Source organism: Ruditapes philippinarum, unplaced genomic scaffold, assembly GCF_026571515.1.
Source record: "Ruditapes philippinarum isolate M1 unplaced genomic scaffold, ASM2657151v2 ctg2410_1_1_1_1, whole genome shotgun sequence".
NCBI classification, from domain to species: Eukaryota; Metazoa; Mollusca; class Bivalvia; order Venerida; family Veneridae; genus Ruditapes; species Ruditapes philippinarum.
The window spans coordinates 163977-186355 of NW_026852249.1; the positions used below are offsets into that span (position 1 = coordinate 163977).

The window sequence follows — 22379 nt, forward strand, 5'->3', positions numbered from 1 at the left end:
CTAAAAACAGTTTATACTTTATATCTTTCTTTCCCAACAAAATACGTTTTAAAAAAATTCGAGCGGGCTTTTTTTTTGATGTTTAAATTGCATCATATGTCTTTTTTACAATTACCATGGAATTAAAAAATCACTTTTTTATAAAAAATTATTTTTGGGCCTTTAACATAATCTTTTTTTTTAAAAAAATTTAACAAAAAACATTTGATTTTCTTTCTTTTCTTCTTTTTGTCTTGGAAAAATTTTACAATATTTTATCACTTTCATTTCTCGGGGTTCTCTATTTTTTTTCATTTTATCATAAGATCATTTAAACGTTTCGAAACACTGAGAAAATTTTTTTAAACCATTTTTTTAAAAATAAAACTTAAAAGGGTAATGTAGGTCATGCAGTTCACAAAACAGATCTATGTTTCGTTTTGAAACTTTTGTAGAACTTGTCAAATCATCTCTGTTGCCTCGATGTATTCCTACTAGAACTTTTGGAATATGTTCGCCTACGCATTCCTTTACATCATCCATCCTAAAAAGAAATAGTAACACATCGTTAAGTTTCTTAGAATGATATAAATCGAGTAATGATCTTAATCTAAGCCAAACGGACACGCAGTTGAGCACCGTATAGGACGGGTAAAGGAGAGGAAAATGTTATGAGCAAAGCAAATATGTTTAATAATAGTACATATCGACGAAACACATAAATCAAGAAAATTATAGAAAGTTAATAAAATCGCCCAAAGTCGTTAAAACAATAACTGCAATATGAAAAACAAAATTTAAAATAAAAAAGTTTATTTTTTTATTTTTGTTTTGCTTTGTTTTTGTTTTACAGCGTACAGACACAATTTAGGTCATATGGTTCAAAGCAACACTATGGGTCAAAACCAACCCACCTTCTGGAGCTAAGTGATGCATAGGCTCAAGTTATTCAAACCCATTTAGACGCCTTTAACAGGGATACACGGTGGCTACAAAACTATCTTTAGAGATTGGTGCAGAGACCCTAGAAATTTGTAGTAAACAGCGTGATTAGCACAAGAGGGCGTCACGTTCTTTATTCACAGACATATGGTCCTAAAAAGTGTAACCTTGTTACTAGTAAGTGAAACATTGGACTAGAAGACATATCGAATGCTCCCCAACGCTCTTTAAAACTCTTCCAGTCATTATGAACGAGCACTTGTACCTTAATATGTTAAATTATTGTGCGCCCCGGATAGTTACAATAAAGTGGTCGAAATGGTTTTTAAAATTAAACTATTGCCAGTTACCCGATGCTACTTATATTCTGAAGATACAACCATTCTTTTTATAAAATGAGCCGCGTCAGGACAAAACCAACATAGTGGGTTTGCGACCAGCATGGATCCAGACCAGCCTGCGCATACGCGCAGTCTGATCAGGATCCATGCTGTTCGCTATCAGTTTCTCCACTTGTAATAGAGTTGTTAAGCGAACAGCATGGATCCTGATCAAACTGCGCGGATGCGCAGGCTGGTCTGGATCCATGCTGGTCGCAAACGCATTACGTTTAATGGTTCAGTAAATTATAATTATTAGAAGAATACCTATATAATCAGAGCTCTGTTCTGTAGAATTGAAACATCTACATTTCATTATGAATCAGTTTGATTAAATGCAAATGAGCCGTGTCATGACAAAACCAATATAATGGGTTTGCGACCAGCATCGATCCAGACCAGCCTACGCATCCGCGCAGTCTGATCAGGATCCATGCTGTTCGCTATCAGTTTCTCCACTTGTAATAGAGCTGGTAAGCGAACAGCATGGATCCTGATCAGACTGCGCGGATGCGCAGACTGGTTTAAGTTGGTTTTATCATGACGCGGCTCAAAAATTTAGATGTAAAATGGAAGTAAGTTAAAATGCCTTTATATACCAACTTAAACAACTTATCAGTACAGGAGAAAGTAGTCCCTTACCAGTTTTTCAGTCCATCAAATGAAGCTGTTTTCATAAGATCGAAACAAACAAGGCATCCGTGTGTACCTCTGTAGAAGGAATATGTCAGACTACGATATCGTTCTTGGCCTACAATAAAAATCAGACAATTGCTTATTTTCATATAGATTTTTACAGACTATATGGCCAAATTCAACGGTTATTAGCATATATAACCCAAGACTTATAGTAAACAACCGCAAGTTACACAACCTTTCAAAAATATTATGTGTTGTTTTATTTATTCATTTTATATTTTGTTTTTAACAAAAAGATTGGCTTCTTCGATAAAAAAAATATCATAAATTTGCTGTAGCTTGAAACATTTTTTTTTGCTTCATTTCATTTCTGCTATATTTCATATACCTATATACATATTATGAACGTTTTGAATGGTCAATATATTTTGACTTGCAAAACTTCCAATAATGATTTTCCCAAAGAACCTGTAAATTACTCGTGTTTAAATCCACAACACCATCAAATACCTGAGTCATATTTTAATGGTATGTCCTTGAAAATCCTAAAATGACTCATAACTACACAATAGTGGTAAGTACATGTAGTAAGTTAATATCTTATTGAAGCGACACGTATGTGACATTTTACAAATATAGACACGAAATAATTTTAACTATAATATTGGTATCAGTTTAAAAAATTATGAAGTAATAATTATAAATGCATGTATATTGAACTTTTTATCGAGTTAAGGAGTTGTTTACGGCGCTACCAACCCGCACCGTTTATTTCTTCTTTATCTACATACATAATTAGAATGAATCATGTTTGACATTATGTGCATGCATTGACTTTGTTGGAAAAAATATTCTGTAATGCATGTAAAACATTTTTCAAAGTCATTGAAACTAACACATTTCAATGTAGAAACAGGCAGGTGATTCTCACTAATCATTACCATCCCCACATAAAAATGAACACAATAAAATAAATTATATTTACATGTGTCAAAAAAAATTAACTTGATAGAAAATAAAGAGCAATAACACAATCCTGCTGATGGTTATTTCGCAGTCATATCTTTATATATTACCATGACTGTCCGCCCGCCAACTAAATAAGGCGAGCATCGGGATTTAAAGGGAGATCATCAGGTTTTAAAGGGAGATCATCGGGTTTTAAAGGGAAATCATCGGGATTTAAAGGGAAATCATCGGGATTTAAAGGGAAATCATCGGGTTCTAAAGGGAGAGCATCGGGATTTAAAGGGAGAGCACCGGATTTGAAATTGAGTGACTATGGTTTGATCCTCGGACACCACTGCGTAATAATTGACAACAATTGACATATAGTCTAAAAATCATTTTTCAGAAGGCAATTGTGATTAGTAATTTAACAAGGAATTAATGTACGAGTATCTTTATTTTTAGGAAACAGTATTTTAAATTTACTTTCAAATGTATTGTTTGTTAAAAGGAGTAAAAATAGATGTCTGTGCCATTTATCTTACGATTGTTTATCAACGTCAAATATATATAATGATCATAAATCTACTAGTATCCTTATGAAAGATATCACGGTGATAGGGTGATTACCACAACTTTTCCGCGCAACGTCAAAATATCGTCCCTCTGACCGAGACACCGTATATTTCTGGACAAAATATTAATGGCGGGAGAAACAAATTCCAGGTAATAGCTTACGAAATATCTTACTGCTGGACATTGCAAGATTATTCCAATTGTTTAAGTATTCCATCGAATTTTTTGAGACAATTTATTGTTAATCTAGCACAATACAATTCACACAAAAACACATACTTCGAAAGAAATAGTGTTTACAAAAGATCGTGTGGTACCTCAACATGACTCGTACTTGTCACAAAAAACATGTGTTATAACGACAATGTCTTTGTTCTATGAACATAACGAGCTCGTATATTTATTATGGTTAACCCTAAGTTCAAGTTCCGTACAAAATTATGTGTTTCTATCGTAAATTTCAGGGAATATTTGTTGAAAAAAGCCTACTGACCCGAATATTGGAGCACCGTACAACACTGAATTCAAACACCGCATTCTTTTTCCGTTAGACCGATAAATACTGGAACCGTCTTCTTTTGAATTATACAATAATCTTACACATATGTTTTATAATAACTTTTATTTGATGAAAGTTTGATGAAAGATTGTTTACTTGCTGTTATGTTATGTTGCTGTTATATCATACGTTATGTTATGGAAATTTTCTGAAGGTCTGATCTGTGTTAATACTACCAGTTAGATAAGTGCAATGGTATCTATATATAGATAAGGATGTCTTTTCCTTTTCGAACTTATTCAAACTGATAAACCCCACATGGAAAGATTGAAGTTCTTGGCAGACTATCAAACAACATCGAGAAACAAAAGGAATGAACTATTTGCTAATGGGAATTTCTTATATTGCATACTAATTTGATAAAGTTGCAAAAGTCATAACACAAATTTTCATGGTGTAGTTTTTGCAGGAACCCGGGCAATATTTCCATAATCTCTTCAGTCATCGTCTCCAATGTGCTTTTTTTTAAAACAATCTTTTGCGAAAGTTTGACTTCATATCCTTTTTCTTATGTGGTGCGTTACGCATATCGTCCTGAAATACAGGGAGGCTCAGATCCATTGGCGTACTGCTGATATCAGAAGACTTAGTTGGGCGCTCTCCAGTTGCTGCAGTATCTGCAGCTTGCGCAATTTCGCACGTTGCTTTGGCTTTTTTCAGACATAGGTTTGAACGTCTTCATTTTCTGAAAGCAAAACATTAATATAAAAAATCAACGGTGCTAAAAAGACAAAAAACTGCGGTGATTTTAAGGAGGAATAATGCGGTGCCCAAATCTTATGATTGACAAAGTTGTGCGGTGCCTTAAAATACACACGTGGAAACATAAAAATCATACCAAATATACAAAAAAACGGGTTATTTATGTATTGTAACTTGTTCATACGACAATAATGTACATATTTATATTGTATTTTGACCAGTTATATGAACTTAACGGACTAGAAATACGTTATATTTCGTAATCAAGGCAAGGTTTTTTCCAGTATGCCCTAAATGTTTTCACTATCCTGACTTAATTGATGAAGCATTTTGCATGTAGTAAAGATAAATAAGCTTCAAATTAAATGGCACATTCGATGAAAAAGAAAAAATGATGATTTTACCTTGTTTTGAGCAAATTATATGCTGTTTTCGTCTCGGTTACAGGCTTGCTGTCCATTTTGTACCACAGAAATATACGGTGTCTCGGACAGAAGTAAGATATTTTGACGTTGCGCGGAAAAGTTGTGGTAATCGCCCTATCACCGCGGATATGGGAAGGTGATTGTACAGCCATTTTAACATATTTCGGTTATATAAAGGCGGTCGGTCATTTTTACCGCCATTGTTAAATAATGAACCTCAAACTAGCAATTTCTCCGGAAATGAATACTTAAGGTGTAAAAATACCAGCAACAAAAATGGGAACAATTAAACACCATCAAGAACACAAAAAAATCAAATAATACAAAAAAAGAACAACAATATTTGAAAACATGAAAGATAAAATTTTACAAATTACCGTTTGTGTCGTGAATTTCGAGAAATATTTTCTCTCCGTGTCTGTCTATTTCATGTATCTCAAAAGGCGATTTTCCAAGGTCCATTTTGCCAATATATTTTCTTAGAAGCGTCGTCTTTCCAATATAGCAATCGCCTATTATCACCAACTTGAAGTCGGATTTTCTTGTGTTGATCATTATTGTTTTTGTTTTCACTTCATAATGAAGATGCTCTCGAGATGTTCACTGTAAACAAACAACATACATACCGATTTGAACATGCATTTGAAATATCAGAAAACTAAATTAACAATCTAAATCCGAATAACTGTACAAATGAAATTCGTCACATCCAGTGTTGGACATTTATAAACTTTTAATACGTATGTATTGAATTTACAAGAAAAGGAATAAATCATTTTAACAAGAGAACGGTGATCGCGCAATAATGTCGTATGAACATATCTGCAGATGTTTCCAAATCTAAAATTTTACCCTTTTCGTGACTGTTTAAATTTTGAATTCTGACAAAGTCTGTGGTAGGGGGTGTGGACAGAAACCTACAATTTTGAGAACTGTCCATGAACAGGCTCGATCGAACCGAGTCTACATTTTAATTTTGTCGTTGTTAGCTTTCTTTAGGGATTCTGTTTTCTTCTATTTTGAATGGTTATCATAGATAGTCCCCGATTTTTACAATGTTTACCTACTATATCGAAAGTGGCAGCCATTTTTGCGGTCAACATTCTATATAAAATTATTGACAAAATATGACAACATTAATATACACATCTAATTAACGTGAATTGTCAAAATATTTTATACATGTGCTAATAAATATTATCATAGTTCTAATGTGCAAAAGATTTTTTTATCAGTTTTCATAAGATGATAGGATTATGAGAGATTTTTATTTCTTATCTTAAAGAAGTCTTACTCTACTGCTTTCCGGCCAAAAAATCTAACATCGGCCAATATCGTAGCAAATCGATTATTTCCGGAACATTATCTTATTCAAAAGCTTGGGCATTATTGGATTATTTATAATCACTCATCCTTAATCGCTATAGTGCTAAATCGGATAATTTCTATACATGCCTCAAGTCAAGGAGTAACAAATCTAAAATGGTATGAAGGTGTCCATAACAAGAAAATTTGTATGAAACGATTTTTTTTATTCTATTGTATCAAACTAACCGCCATATTTCTTTTTACTGTATGTGCTATATGTATAGAATACAGTGGTCGCTCCTTCTTGATAGTTTTTGAAAAGCCTTTTGTATTCTACTATGACGCCATTCAAAAGCTTGCTACTCGGCTTACATACGTGAAGAAATATAGCTCTGGCATTTAAACGATAAAAAATCCAGTTTGATATGCAAGTTCAAGTTGAAGTTATCCTGATACATTTACATAATACGTAAAAATTCCGGAATGTAAAAAAAAAAACATAGAAAAAAAAACTTTTAAGACGCGTATTTGATAACCCTGAATGTTAGACACACCTACGTTATCGATAGCAAAAGTTGGAAATGTAACTATTATTAATAGTAAAAATAGAAACTGAAAGTTAGACATGTTTTATTGAAATAAGTTTCAAAGTTAAATCCAAGTCACCTTGTATAATGTATTTGATATCTTTTTTACGTTACTTAGATCTAATATCTACGGGATCTACTCTAGTCGTAATATATTTCGTATTGTTACGTTCAAACCCGCGATTTTAGTTGTGTTTAATTGACACTCCGGTGTATTTAAATGTTGTTCTAATTTTAGGACAGTGTACTGTGTACACAAAATCAATACAGATTAAGAGTCGAGCAATACATGATGTTTACATATCATAAATATATACAAACGTTTTACCTTTTAACCGCTTTCAATACTGTGTCAAACAAAATTCAATAATCCACTTTTCGACGATTTTGCCTGATGTTACACGTATTTCAATAAGAAATAGAATGTTTACTATTCTATTACTTTTTAATTAAAAAAACTCCTCTCCAATTTCAAACAAAAAGCATCTCTTTCTATATATATATCCATGTTTGTAAAGTTTAAAAATAATTACTGCAAAAGTTAACAACAAACATAATACCAAAATGAAAAAAAAAAATTATATAAAAGTAAGTATCCCGAGCCTTTGCGTTTTCTTTAAATCATCTCCAGCGGTTTTTGTTAAAATCTTTAAATTTCGATAGTGTATAGTGTACCCGTGAAGTACGATTAAACTTTTGTAGATACACACCCAACATGACAATCTTATACCCGCATAATATAACTAAAGTGATTCAAATATTTATTAACAGGAAGTAGAGCTATCGGTAACGAGGAAGGGAAAAGAACTGTTTTCATTTTTAAAAAGCGCTGAATGATGTAATATTAAACTCTTGTCATACGTCTTTTAACACCCAACAAAGACATTTTGTTATATTTATTATTTTAACAATGTCATGCAAAATAATATACAAAATCTTTACAAGTCACACTAAAATTGCACAAAAGCATATAAATGGTTATAAGAATGCAATATTAAAGAACAATTGAATGCGCTTTCGAACAGGATAATTAAATCAGCTGGAAAACATCTATAAAAGTATTTGTGATACTCAAGTCAGTAAAGATGTTAACAGTCATTATTAAGGTATTTTAAACGGCTGATAAATTATATCAGTCAATATGGTAACGGTCGGCTGCGCAAAAATCAATGAGTGGGAGAGTCTACATTCCAATCTTTAAAAAAGGTCACGTTTTGACAGTATCTAGTTCAAGGATAAAATATGTCAAATTAAAGAAGGAATGAAAGAAAAACACCTAAATTATATTGAAAACAAAATATTTGTGATCTCTCGTGAAACTTTATACGCTTCAATAAAAAAAAAAGTTCTAAGGCGACAAATACTGTTCACAAAACCACAGTAAGCATCACATATATGTAAGCAAGGGATGCAAGAGCTGCAAGAGATGCTCTTAAACGTGTTAGCATAAAATTATTAAAAATGTTACGAAAGAAAGTTAAGGTTAGTTGAACAAATCTTTGTACAACAACAGAATATTTTTGAAAGTAAAAACTTAATGAATATCTTCACAAAACTTTTTTTCAAGAATTTGTATAAAAAACATGTTCATTTATATACACAAATAGCACACTCTGGGCTGAACGTATTTCACCTCATATTTGTCACTGAATAATACATTTAAAGCAGCACGTCTCTAGATGATTCATTGTTTATTTTCATGAACATTTTGAAAATGTTTTTAAAAGTAAACTATTGAGAAATAACGAAATGGAAGCAATTAACACGTTACAAGTAGCACTCAGAACTCCCATAAATTACCAAACTGAGGTACAAGTATTCGAAAATAGCATGTACTGCGTTAGTAACGCAGCAGAAATCTGGTTATGAATACCAAAAAAATCAATCATTTATTTCACATATTTTGTAAATTATTACTTCAATCGTGACCCGGTTTTACTTGGCCTAAAATTTTAGTACATTGTTCTCAAGTCTGAATTTATTGAAATAATTTTGCTCATTTAAAGGCATGCAGATTCAGTCATTTGATTGAAATGTATCGTATTACAAAGGAGTTGAAATAGTGTTTTGACCATGGCTCCAAGCACTGGTAGGTTTCAGACAGGACTAAACTAAATGTATCGAAATCAAATAAGGAACTATGGTGTATTAAATGACTTAAATAGACAATAAAAGTATAAAATATGACCAATTGAAACCAACATCGGGAAAATACTGATATCTGCTATTAGACTATAAATTAACTTAATATTATGTTTTTATTGTAATCTTATTTTAAAAGCAATAAATTTAAACAAGAAAGCACGTATTGTTGCTGTAAACATAAAGATTATAAAAATTAAACAAAGGTTCGCATAAAAAATATAACATACTTAACATACATGTAAAAGAGAATGGTAAACAGTATTCAATGTGAAAGTTAAATAAAATTAATTGGCAAATGGCAGAGACACGTTACATTCAGACAAAATATTCACATATCTATGAAGACAGGACAATCAGCTTGTAAGAGAGACATTACACACAATGTTTATGATTGTCAGAGCAATAAGTTTTAAATGTCTACGTTATACTAAAATATACCATAGATAATAAGAGATAATAAGAGGTAATAATTTATATTTTTGTAGGTTAATCTTTCACTCCTTTGTTTACGTTTTAAATATTTTCCTCGCCAATGTAACTAATAAAGGAGTCGGCGAACAATAAAAGCACTGATATCCAATAAGATTGTCAACGCTGCAAATATATTAATACGTTTTGATATTAAATCGAAATGTATCTACAAAAGACTAAAATTAAGTCATTTCCTTATAACTATTTCGTAGCAGAAAATATAAATACAACACACTTATGAGGCCAAAATTGTTCTAAATATATTTTAGGACAGTCAAAATATTGTCCTACAAGTTGTATCCGAAGATAATAGAAGAGTTGTTAACCAATTGCTTTAACTATTCCATTTTATAGAAAATACAAATGCAATACTGAACAGACTTTTACAACTCCAAAAAGGCATTCCATAACCACACATTGTATCCATAGATAATGGAGCTGGCCACCAATATGTAAATACTATATTTTTCAATATCAACTCACCTTTGAACTCGTCTCTCACACATTTCAAGTACTTGAAGAACATTTCGAACCAGGGTGCATTGTTTGTTTTACAATAGAGGTTGATTACTTCCTTATGTTGATCTAAACATTCTTCAGTGCATTCGTTGAATAAATTCCTCATTGTTGAGATCAGATCAAATTCGTCCTAGAATTTGATGATTTCATAAAGCCTTTGTTTTTTATTGCAATCGTGACAAGCTTTGCAGGCATATTCCTGACACGTAACGCAAAACCTGTGAGCTTCTACGTATTTGCCAACTGTGAGGCATGGCGGTTTTTTCTAATTCAATTCTATATGCAATGGTTCAAAGTAATCTTTTCATAGAATTGTAGGTACGAATGATCTTTAGTTCAAAATAAGATATAATCATTAACAGTCCCTTATGTAGTCTTTTAATTCTTAAGATGAAACTATAGAACATATCTTTTGGGAATGCATAAAAAAAATACACGACATTTGTATGGGTAAACTAAACATGTCAAACCTATGCTATTAAAGAAAACAGCACAATAAATGTTGAAATCAATTTAGTTCTTTTATATGTCAAAATATACATTTTTAAATGAAAAACTCATAAAACAATGCTATCTCCTGCTGGTGCAATAAAATATATTTCAAATGTTCTAAAGGTTTGTAAAGAACAAGAACTGTGTCCAAAGGACACGGATGCCCCCACTGACAACATATAATTATGGTATATAGTGAAAAAATCAACAAAGGGCCATAATTTTGTTAAATTTGGTCGCAGCAAAAATTCCTTCCTTTACTTCCATCTACACATTAAGTTTGTTCATCCCTGGAAGTTTAAGCAGAATCTGCCATCCGGTTTAAGAGGAGTTGCATTTACAAAATTTCTATATGGTATATAGTGAAGAAATCAACAAAGGGCCATAATTCTGTTAAATTTGGTCGCAGCAAAAACTCCTTCCTTTACTACCATCTTTGACCTGACAACAGTTAATAATATGAAGACTTGCCTTAAAAAAGACGAAACGTTACATAGATAATGCTATAAGGATTTTAATAATGATGGGTTTAATGTATATGACATGCATTTAAAGTAAGTTACATAATGCCTTGTATCGAGAATGAAAATACCAACAATTTCTTATCCTAATCAAGGCTAAAAGTATTTAAAATGCAAAATATAATAAAAATAATACTTACAGCCTAACATTTATATGATTTTACGCTAAGTACGTATACGGGCAATAAATTTGTTAATTATGGATTGCGACAAATACTAGGAGTTGCTTCCCTTTAAGTTTAAGGTTCATATTTTTGAAAACGTAAAACTATATATGTATTTCCGGGCAGTTGATCTGATTACAAACATAGGGAATGTTCAAACTAATACTTTGGTAGAACTTTCGCATTTGTCAATAGTAAACAGCGCATTATCCCTTTTCCACTTTTTTTTATTAATTTCCAAGTAATTATCTTAAAAATTGAAAAATAAATGCAACCAAAATTATAGAATGTAAAGTTCTATGATAGATAAAAATTGCATGTTTACAAAAGTATATGGTCTTATCCTTGTGGTATGTATTCTACTATGGATATAAATACGTAAATACACCAAAGGGATCAAAGAATCAAAGATGTGGAATTTTGAAAAATGCTACATTCTACATTATCGTATTTGAGAGAAAAAAAACGAATAAAAACCTTGCTGTTATGTAAATGTGAGATTAATTACTTCATGTCAGCAAACAATTCTTTTTTTCTGAAGTGGGACCTGTTATAATTTTTTAAATTGATATTTATACCTTTTGCTTCTTTCAATTTACATGTATATAGTTTAGTATTGTCAAATGTCAATATCTTTTAAAGCGTGACAATAGCTTTCTTATCAGTCTAAAGATTATTTTATGTTTACAAAGCGGAAATAGGTATTGAAAGTCACAAAGAGCAAACACTTTATTTCATCTTATCTTACTCCAGTTTGAAATATTAATTTCTATATCGGAAGCGCCCTATTGTTTCTTTTATTGATCATAATTTCCGTCATTCACGTGAAAAATAATCATTTATTTACGCATGCGCACGCCTCATTTCATCACACTTAAAATTAAACTTCCCCTCTTATCGAGAGCTGTTATCTTTTTCTTCCGCAAGCTAATAATACAATGGCAATTTACTTGCAATAATACTTGAAAGGATTTTAAGTCGATGATACGATGCTCAAATAATTACATGCAAATTTAGTATCTTTATGATTTCTACAATTTTTGTAGTGCAAAAAATAGCAAATATTAACGAATCACTTAAAATCAAAACCCCTTTTTAAATCTCAAAATTATGCAAATGAGAGGATATTAAGAGGTATGATTAAAAGGTTTTCGGCCCGATATACTTCTAGCCACTACACTGACATTTATACACGATACGTAGATACCTTTATCTTATTGAAGATGACTGACCGAATTACACGCGGTTTTACATTGATTAAGTAACATAGACACACTTTGATCAGTAGAGGGGTGTGGCATTTATACCAAATAGAGAAAGTTGAAATCAGAGCTGTCATTCAGTACCCCAGTAAGAAAAGAATGTCCCACAAGGAAATCCATGAAGACTTCATGGATACACTTGGGAAGGAGTCCCCCTCCTGTAGCACTGTGAAAAAAAAATCGGCTGCTGAATTAAAGAGGAACAGGGAGAGCATCGGAGATGATTAAACTGCCGAAGCTGAGCACGATCTGGTCATGTGCGACAGAAGGCGAGACCTGTGAATGATTTCTAGGGAAGTGGGTATAAACTTTGGTTCAGTTCAGGTGAATTCTGACTGATGTCTATGGCATGTCAGAGGTTTCCGCGAGATGGGTCCCAGGACAGTTGACTGACGACCAGAAACAGACCAGGCTGGACATTTCACGATATCTTTTGTCTCGCTAGGAGGGTGAACCTGATTTTATCTACCGGATCGTAACTCAGGATGAAACATGGGCCCATCACTTCGATCCAGAATTAAAAAAACAGAGCATGCAGTGGAAGCACCCTGGCTCACCCCCTCCGAAGAAATTCAATAGGGTGCCGTCAGCAGGGAAGATAATGGCTTTATTTTTTTATGATAGTCAAGGGATAATCGTGATAAACTATCTTGAGCAAGGTCGTACCATAAACGGTTCGTACTATGCAGACGAATAAAAACGACGTCTAAGACTGCGGCTTTGAAACTCTTCCCTATCTTCCATATTCCCCGGACTTGGCCCCCTCTGACTTCTACCTGTTTCCGAATAAGAAAATCAAGCTTCGTGGTAGACGTTTTGGAAGGAATGGAAGTGTCATGGAGGCAGTCAATGAGTTCTTTGAGGACCAAAATAGAGAGTTCTATTTTGAAGAGTTAAACAACTTGGAGCACAGGTGGGCAAAATGCATTGATGAAGAGGGCGATTATATTGAAAAGTAAGACCATTTTTTGGTTCTCTGACTACCGGAAGTACCTGGGGCCAAGAACTTTTTGATCAATCCTCGTACACTATCTATTAAAGCTCAAATCATGCAATTTTCCTGATTTTATCTCTTTTATATAACTCAAAATTAACCCAATTGCATGACATTTCCCCGTCAATGAAACATATATTTTGACATAAAACTGGCCGTATTTCTAATTAAGATATGCAATAATTGCATCAATTTCAATTTTACTTAATATGCACAAATACATACTTCAGTCGGACATTTTATGAAATCTGTTGCATAAAACTGTTAAAAGGGCCAATTTTTACATTTTATAATTGTCCGATACATAAAAACGAACACTTGTAATCTCATCAATAGGACACTTATAAGTTGCATTATATATTATTATTATCTACAACTCTGGATTTGTATTTCTTATCTGACGATAAAAGTTAAATATAACCTTTATAAGGGAGTTAATTGATTAAATTCCTATTGGTAATTAAAGTGATAAAAGTAATCAATTGGTAAAGAGACCTTTTCAATTTATCATTCACACTCAAAATGCTGAGGGTTTTTGCGACAACAATCCATAATCTCAACGTGTATTTACATTGTAACATGTAACCGGTGATTTGATTATCCACTCGTTAAGGCGCCAATAGGAAGAAAAGGTAATAGAAATAATGAAAGAAAATGAATTTCAAACATATAGTAACATATACTTCTATTTTAATCATTACATAATGACATAAGGAATGTTTTATGGATATGTCCTACTAAAATAGTAAAGTCAACACAATTATAACACTTTTAAGGTTGTTATTGTTCATACTATTAATATTCTGTAACAGATAACCCTTATATTCATTTTTTTTTGTCATGTTTCTCAGTTATAAGAGGGATGTCCGGAAAGTTCATATACTTCTTCATTTTTTATTGTATAACAATAAATACGTTGTACAATTTCTGTCAGCAAAAATATACATATCTAGCGAACACATTTATCAAAAATTACTGAACTGTGACTTACATTTGTATTTTAACAGTAATCACATACAACATATATACATCATCATGGAGCACTTTGACAACGTCAACGGCGTCAAATTAACTTCATGTAATTACCTGCTATTCATTTTCTTCCGATTTCAACAGTCATCGTACCTGTCTGGCGTATACTTAATACATGCTATAATCCTTTTTACTTTATGAATTTCATATTTAAAATTATGATTTAAAAACAAAAATGTCACTGGTTCCCATACAGTGTGTGAGAAGTCTGTCTTTTTTAAAGGTTGTTGTACATAACGAAATATACGATATTTTGCCCATGCTAGCTTTGGTCGTCTGGAGCGTTTCTTATACGGTATACTGTCATCGCCGCTTCTTAATCTTGTTTGACATTTAAACACAAGTTGACTTAAACATTTTATGGTTGGTTTTGTTTTTAAAGAAAATAAAGTAAAGATTAAAATCTCAGTTGGTGTCATATTAGTGTTGCTATGAAGTTAAATATCATTACGTTGCTCCGTCCGTGAATTTTACGTCATTTTTGCAACTCATAATTTATGCACCTACATTGCCTATAATCATCGTTAACAAGCTGTTTATCTGCGTATGACGTCATAATTTGCCTTCAATATCATGTAATAGTATGTAATGATGTCACAAAATTAAAACGAGAGTTTGCTTAAAAAAAACTACTTTTAGCAACTTATTATTCGAGTAGCTCTTGTCATGAAATCAAAGTGCTCTATGATTCGTTGATCATGTTGCCATGGTGATCGGCGCTTTGCGAATATTTATTTTATGATTTTTTTTTTAATTTAGAAATTTGTAACAGATAAATAATTTAGCAAAATATTCAATCATCATATTGATATGACTGCTTTTAATGATTTTATAGCATTGTCTACGAACTTTCCGGACAGCCCTCGTATTATTAGAAATTTACTCAATGGCTTATGAGTTTTAAGGTTCGACCTTATAGCCTATACTTAGAGTATTGATTGTTTTCACTTGGAATCTGACAATTGCAAAATGGAAAATAAATTGAGGACATACATAACTATTTTAATTTGATTTTGTATTAACATTTCAATATTGATTACCATTTAGAAAGCATGGGACTACACTTCAATCATTTACTCAAACAATCATATACGCTAACAGTAACTTATCTATTAGTGTTAATAAAACATTTTCTATTCATACTCCTACACATTGATGATCTGTCATATGTAAAATACATTTCATTTATATATTTTATAGTAATAACAGTTTAAACAAAAGTTTAGTGCTAATGTGTGCTGAACACTTTCAAACTGTTCCCGAGACAGCCGACATAGATTTATTCAGTGTGTGTACTGTAGCAAATTGAGTTCAGGTGGGCTTTCTCTTTATGCATCAACTTCCCTTGCTCCATGTCTTTCTCGACTTGGTAAACTCTTTCTTTGCAACAGACGAGTAATGTACCATCATTACACACTAACATTCCGAGCGGACCTTGAAGATCCCCATGCTTATTAGAAGCTGATGCAACTCCTTGCTGCGATACAGAAACCACACTGTTTCGACTAAAGTCATTGATATACATACATCTGGAGTCTTTTCCAACAGTGACATAAGGACTAGCCCGTTTTGGAAGAAAGTTCATTGGCATTGTTTTCAGAATATCCCCGTTTGTATTCAAAACAACAACACATGAAGGATCTGAACAGGCAACATAGAGAGCACTTCGATAAAAATGTATTCCATAGCATTTTCCATCAACTTTGATACTATGGTCACGTGATAACCTCTCGTCTGTTTTAATCACAGCAATTTCTTTAATGAGTGGCATTGTTACTGCGAATCGATCAGGTTTCAATACAGCAATATCCCATGGTTTTGAATCTAAAAGCTTTTCCTTAAGTACACGTTTGTTCTCTAGCGATACTACCTTTACCTTCGTATTCCTGTTATCAGCCACTATTAATTTACCTGCGTTTAGAACAGCACATCCTGTTATATCACAGTCTTTCGTATCATATTCGGTTTTTATATTGACATCTTCTTTTCTTATCATGTTATCAATATGTCTAACTAGCTCACCAAAGATATTTTTCTCTGCCAGTAAGGTTGTCAGGTCAGTATTTTCATGAAATGAATAGCGCATATTTGCATTGGTTATCTGATATATCTATTTGATATAATTGCAGTGCAGCTTCTGCCCTCTTAATGTCAATGAAGAGTTGTGCGTTTTTTCCTGATGATTTGCTTGCATCCAGACTAGACTGCCTATTTTTTGACATCAGAAATTATATGCTCACATGTATCATTGAACTTCTGTACTGTTGCAATGTTATTACATTTCATTTCTTCCTCACGTTTTAGAATTTAGAATCTCTTGTTGCATTTGCTCTAAACGTTCGTTTATTTCTTTCCGGAATAATTCGATTCGTCTGACAACTTTATCACTGTTTTCACTCATAATATTACTCAAACTGCCAGCCTTTTCAGAAACTTCCTCTGCCTCTTTCAGTTTTTCGTCTAGATTCCTTATGATATCATCAAATGCTTTGTCGACTGCTGTGCCTTTACATTTTTCGGGAATATATTCAATTTTACAAGTTCTGTGATGTAAAGTCATGCATACATTGCACCCGAGCTGTACAGGGCAGAACAAAATTAATAACTTCTTCCTGATGAAACTGGCAACGTTCCTTGCATTCATTATTTGGTTGTTTGGTAGCAAAAACATATTCAGATCCATCTTCTTCACGAAATTGATGATATAGGGAAGCTCTGTTCGTTTTGTGGCATTCATAGCATGTTTTGCAAAGGTAATCCTTGCAAGTAACGCAATACCTATATGCTTCAAAGTTATGAACTATAGTATGACAAGGTTGACATTTGTCAAACAATTTGAGATACTATGCGTAAGTAACTATATCTAGGAACGAGTGTTCCAAAGGTTCAAAAGGTTGACATAAAAATACTATTTCTACATGCTTACAAATCTTTCAAATTGTGTGTTTAGTTTTTATGATTTTTATGAACAAAAGTGTTAAATGTATATTTAACGTGATGTACAGACAATTCACATAAAAATGACAAATTAGACTAAAATTGTGCCTTTGTAGTAAAGATTATGATATAATATTGTTCTGTTCATTAAACCTTTATTATCATCCTGACAATATTTACAATTTCTGTTGAATGCAAGTAAACAAAACTATTTTTTTAAAGATTTCAGTAAAATGTATGAGATATATATTCACCTGCTCTGTCCTTTCATAAATAAACAACTATCAACTTTTATATAGTTCTGTTATTTACAACTATCAACTTTTATCTTAATGTGTCGTATCTGAAATGAACAAAGGATATCTATAACCACCTACATGTTGTTAGATAGCTGAACACTTTTTAAAAGTGATGTATTGGCCGATGTATTCGGGTACATTTATGTTTCAATATCTTATCTGAATATCTAAACAATATCGCCACACAATTGTAGCCTTTTTGGTTATCTCAATTTAAGTACATTGTTGTTGAATTTCTCTTCCGTTAAAAGGTTAACTAATATTTGTGAACTTATTAAATACTTTCAGAAATCGTAAAAAAAACAATTCATGGTCTAGTCATAGGAAAAGCTAAAAGTTTTTTTTTCTTATATTTATAGGATAAGCTTAGCATTCTTGTTTAAATCACAGGAAAAAAAACGAACAGCTATATGTAAAGACGGTAAATCTAGTCATGAATATATACTGTCATAAACAAAAAAAAAGTTTTAATTTTAATACGAAATATTCTTGTGATATAACTTTCAACTATTAACTATTTGAACTGTTTAAATAACATCTTTTAATTATCATAGTCAATAATTGACGCACGTATACTACGTAAACAGTAGCGATGGATGTGAAATAAGTTGTCATAAAAGTAGCAAAATGTCAACAAAGAAGTATTTTGACTTCCATACAAAATACTAATTCATTATAAATGTACTTATTGTCAAAGCATTAAATTTAAAAGAGGTGGTTCAGGTAATGAGTAACTTTTTGGATACTGTAATGGAATAACAACATTTAAAAGCTTTTAAAGGGAAAAAAATGTTCAGATGCATACTGGCTGAATCTGTTTCTGGTAAAATACTATATAAAAATGTAAAGATCAGTAAAGTGTGGTTTTCATAATTTATGGGTTTTCCTTAACAAAAAAAGGCCAATATTGTTTAATATACATGTATATTATATGTAAATATATTATAATGATCAGAAACGAAAGTAGAGGTTCCTATTTTTAATAGCTTTGAAAATGATCTCATGAATGTCCCACTCTGTAAAATTGGCAAAACAATTATTTAATTTTAGGTATTTTATTATCATGTTAATCACAATTTAAACTTTGTTTTAAATCTATAGAGAGCGAATACATGTATATAACTTTATACACTCTTTAGGCTGTTGCCCGATGACATACGTCAACGCGAATGCATGCCTAAATACGCATGAATAACAAACGTATTAACACGAAAGATAATCATTGCTTACCTTATTTAAATCACTCTATAAACTTTTGTTTTTAATATATAGAGAGCAAATACATGTATATAGCGTACAAAAACAAATAAATTAACTTGAAAAATAATCACTGTTTACCTTCTATTGTTACTTGTTACTATAACATTGTCCGAGCCATTTCACGTTTTCAAATAGAAAACCCCATTCATGTTTTTTCTAAAAAGGATGTGAAACAATTGACATCTCTATCCTAGCATGCGTTAGTGTACTTCCTTTCAAGGAAAACAGTTATAAATAGCATCTTTTTACTTTCATTTTCCTCAAGTGTTGTGATAATGTTTTGTATCACTCAAATCATTTGAAAGTTATTTCCCTTTACTGATAATTATATTAACAATTCTAACACTCACGTGAATTTGTCACTATAGACAAAGAAGGGAAAAACCGGTGTTAAACTGCCAATAAACACTCGTTAGGGACTACTTGTATATGCGGCTGTTATGTTTTCACCCTCGATTATATAGTTAACAAAGGCTTTTGAAGCAACAATAAAAAACATTTTTATTTATATTTACAGTTCTTATATAATGTTTTCGTTTCATACAATACCGAAATAATATCTCACATTCACTAACGCCACATATTTGATTCATATCAGTTAATAAATATTTTAACAAAACGGCGGCAATCCGTAAGCAGCGTAATGACGTCATACTAAGTAAACAACTCATTCATAAACAAGCTGACGTTATTTCATACATACAAGAATGATAACTGGGGCACTGGTGTAAACACAATACGACGTAAGTTTTAATTGTTGAAAACTTGATAAAATAACGTTTTCTTCTTATTATTTCTTTTGTTAAATAATTTCTATATCTTCGAAACAGTAGGGTGCGAAAATCGAACAGCGTTATACAAAAATCGGCACCGGAAGTTATTTCCGCTTGAAAAAATAACATTAGTGACCTTCCTTATTTTATTGTGTTAGAATCGAAATAACATCGGCCTGAGAGGTGTATATCGACTATTTAACACCGGTTTTGTCGTTTTGATGCGAAAAAATTAACCACTCAGGCCTACGGCCTTCGTGGTCAATTCCTACGCATCAAAACTCCAAACCGGTGTTAAATAGCCGATGTACACCTGTCAGGCCGATGTTATTTCTTAAACAAAACGTTTTCAATAAACAAAGCTAGTTAAATATGCAACAATCAAAGAAATAAATTTTATTTAGTGTTCTATATCAGTTATCTGAGAACAACACGTGCATGTATGAAAGTCTATCGTGTTACAAATACGTTAATCAAAAGACATTTGTCGCGAAACTGGTGTCATACAATACCTGAAAAATGTAACTCAGGTATTTTAGTGAAATACCAGCGTTTCCAAGGTGCTTAATCGGTGATTCTTTCACCATTGTATCATGTACCGAAGTAAATATTTCCCGTTGGTAAATGAGAAAATAATCTCCATAAATCATGAAATAGAGGTCTTGTGTGACGTGAAGTTTAAAATTAAGCTTTAAAAAGGCTTGTTAGTAGTACTCGTTCTTCTTCATGAAAATGTGGACAATGTTTAGGTCATCAAAATATAGTTAAAATTTATTACGAATAAGAGAGGGGGAAGTGGCTCTGTGTGTTTTATTATAGCGGTTGTATATTGTTTATTTAAGAAATAATATATCCCAAACAGTGATTTTATCGCTCAATAACATCACTGTTTGGAGTTCGGATGCGAGGAATTATATCACGAGGGCGTATCCGAACGACAAACAGTGATGTTATCAAGCGATTAAATCACCGATTTAGATATATTATTTCGATTATAACACGAAATCAACAAATAAATGCTGCCGTACCTGATATTAAGCAAAATGCGCCAGATTTGTTTCCGTACTTAATTTCATCGCGTTGTATTTTTTGGTGGTTACGTCACGTGTATAGTGATTACGTCACATGTCTTAATATAGAACGTCAAACCGTGACTCTGTTGTATAATAACACACACTTTCGGTTCTTTTATGTTCAATATGGAAAAATGCGGGTCGTGTTAGAATTATTTATTTATTATTTATTCATTTATTATCTTGATGTGCACCTTTACCGATATATAAAAAAATATCAAGTGTTAAGTTTTAGAGATTCCAACATTTATCGAGTAATAACATTTGTTAAAAAATCAATATTCTTTTGACCTATATTTTTATGTATTCTTTTATATATTAAGATTCCTTAATCGGATATATTATGATAAAAGATAAAATTAAAAGCAATAAAACTTTATTTGTAAAGTCATACTGGACGAATAAAGTATTTTGTATATACGTTAAGGTAATGTTCCAGCAAAACAAAAAGAAAGACAATTATTAATATCTAGCCGTATACGAGTATATAACTGCTAAAGTTGCGTATACAAATGTCAAATAAAATTAATAAATTTGACTTTTGTCTTCAGAGGCAATGGTAAAATATGCATGCACATGTTACGAAACGGCAGCTGACTATAAGTGTTATTTTAACAACTTATAATATTAAGGACAGTGTGTCCATTGAAAATGTTTTAAGGCCATCAGAGCGTTGTTGGAAGTAGATTTTTTGTGATTGTGTCGACGCACGTTGTTTATCCAATTATTTCTCTAAGAAATCTCTTAAAACTTAGGTAGAATTTTAACCACGTATTAGAAAAGGTAATGTTTGCTGCAGATACTGTAACAGCGACAGTTGTATTATTGCTGATAGTTTTAGCTACTACAGCAGTGACAGTAGTGGTAGTGATGTTGGTGTAGATACTGTTATAGCGACAGCAGTGATTGTAATGTTATTGATACCTTTGTATACTGTTACAATGACAAAAGTGGGAGTGGTAATGTTAACTGTAGAAACTGTTAAATTGACAGCAATGGTAGAAGTGGTAATATTATCTGTAGATACTTTTACAATGACAGTAGAAGTAGTGGTGGTAATGTTAGCTATAGGTAATGTTACAGTGACAAAAGTGGGAGTGGAGTGGTTATGTTAACTGTAGATACTGTTACAGTGACAGCAGTGTTAATGCTATTAATTTTAGTTACTGTAACAATGACAGTATTTGTGGTGGTGGTAACATAAGCTGTTATGTACTGTTACAGTGACAGTAGTTGTAGTGCTTGCTATGTTAGCTAGAAGTTTTTTTGTTACAGTGACAGTATAGGTAGTAGTGGTAATGTAAGATATATACAGCTGTTAAAGTGACAGCACTTATTGATCATATGTTTAGCCCTTTTAAAGGCATAGAAATTAGATTGATTTCCGAAGTG

The 22379-nt window shown here is 32.1% G+C and overlaps 1 protein-coding gene across 1 annotated transcript; it reads right to left on the minus strand.

Moving 5' to 3' along the window:
- Window positions 1-354: 354 nt before the first annotated feature.
- Window positions 355-7799, minus strand: LOC132754106 (uncharacterized). The gene is made up of 4 exons (XM_060744707.1): window positions 7374-7799; window positions 5528-5753; window positions 1944-2052; window positions 355-523 (listed from the first exon to the last, which is right to left on the minus strand). Exons 2-4 carry the CDS (start codon window positions 5703-5705, stop codon window positions 355-357), a joined length of 456 nt encoding a protein of 151 aa, XP_060600690.1. The 5' UTR covers window positions 5706-5753; window positions 7374-7799.
- Between the last annotated feature and the right edge of the window lie 14580 nt (window positions 7800-22379).

Excerpts from the sequence above, each read along its gene's own strand:
- LOC132754106 (XM_060744707.1), bottom strand. The coding sequence starts at position 5,705 with ATGATCAACACAAGAAAATCCGACTTCAAGTTGGTGATAATAGGCGAT. Across the intron at positions 2,053-5,527 it reads CGAAATTCACGACACAAACG|GCCAAGAACGATATCGTAGT; the intron begins GTAATTTGTAAA and ends TTTTTATTGTAG. Across the intron at positions 524-1,943 it reads TTTGATGGACTGAAAAACTG|GATGGATGATGTAAAGGAAT; the intron begins GTAAGGGACTAC and ends ATTTCTTTTTAG.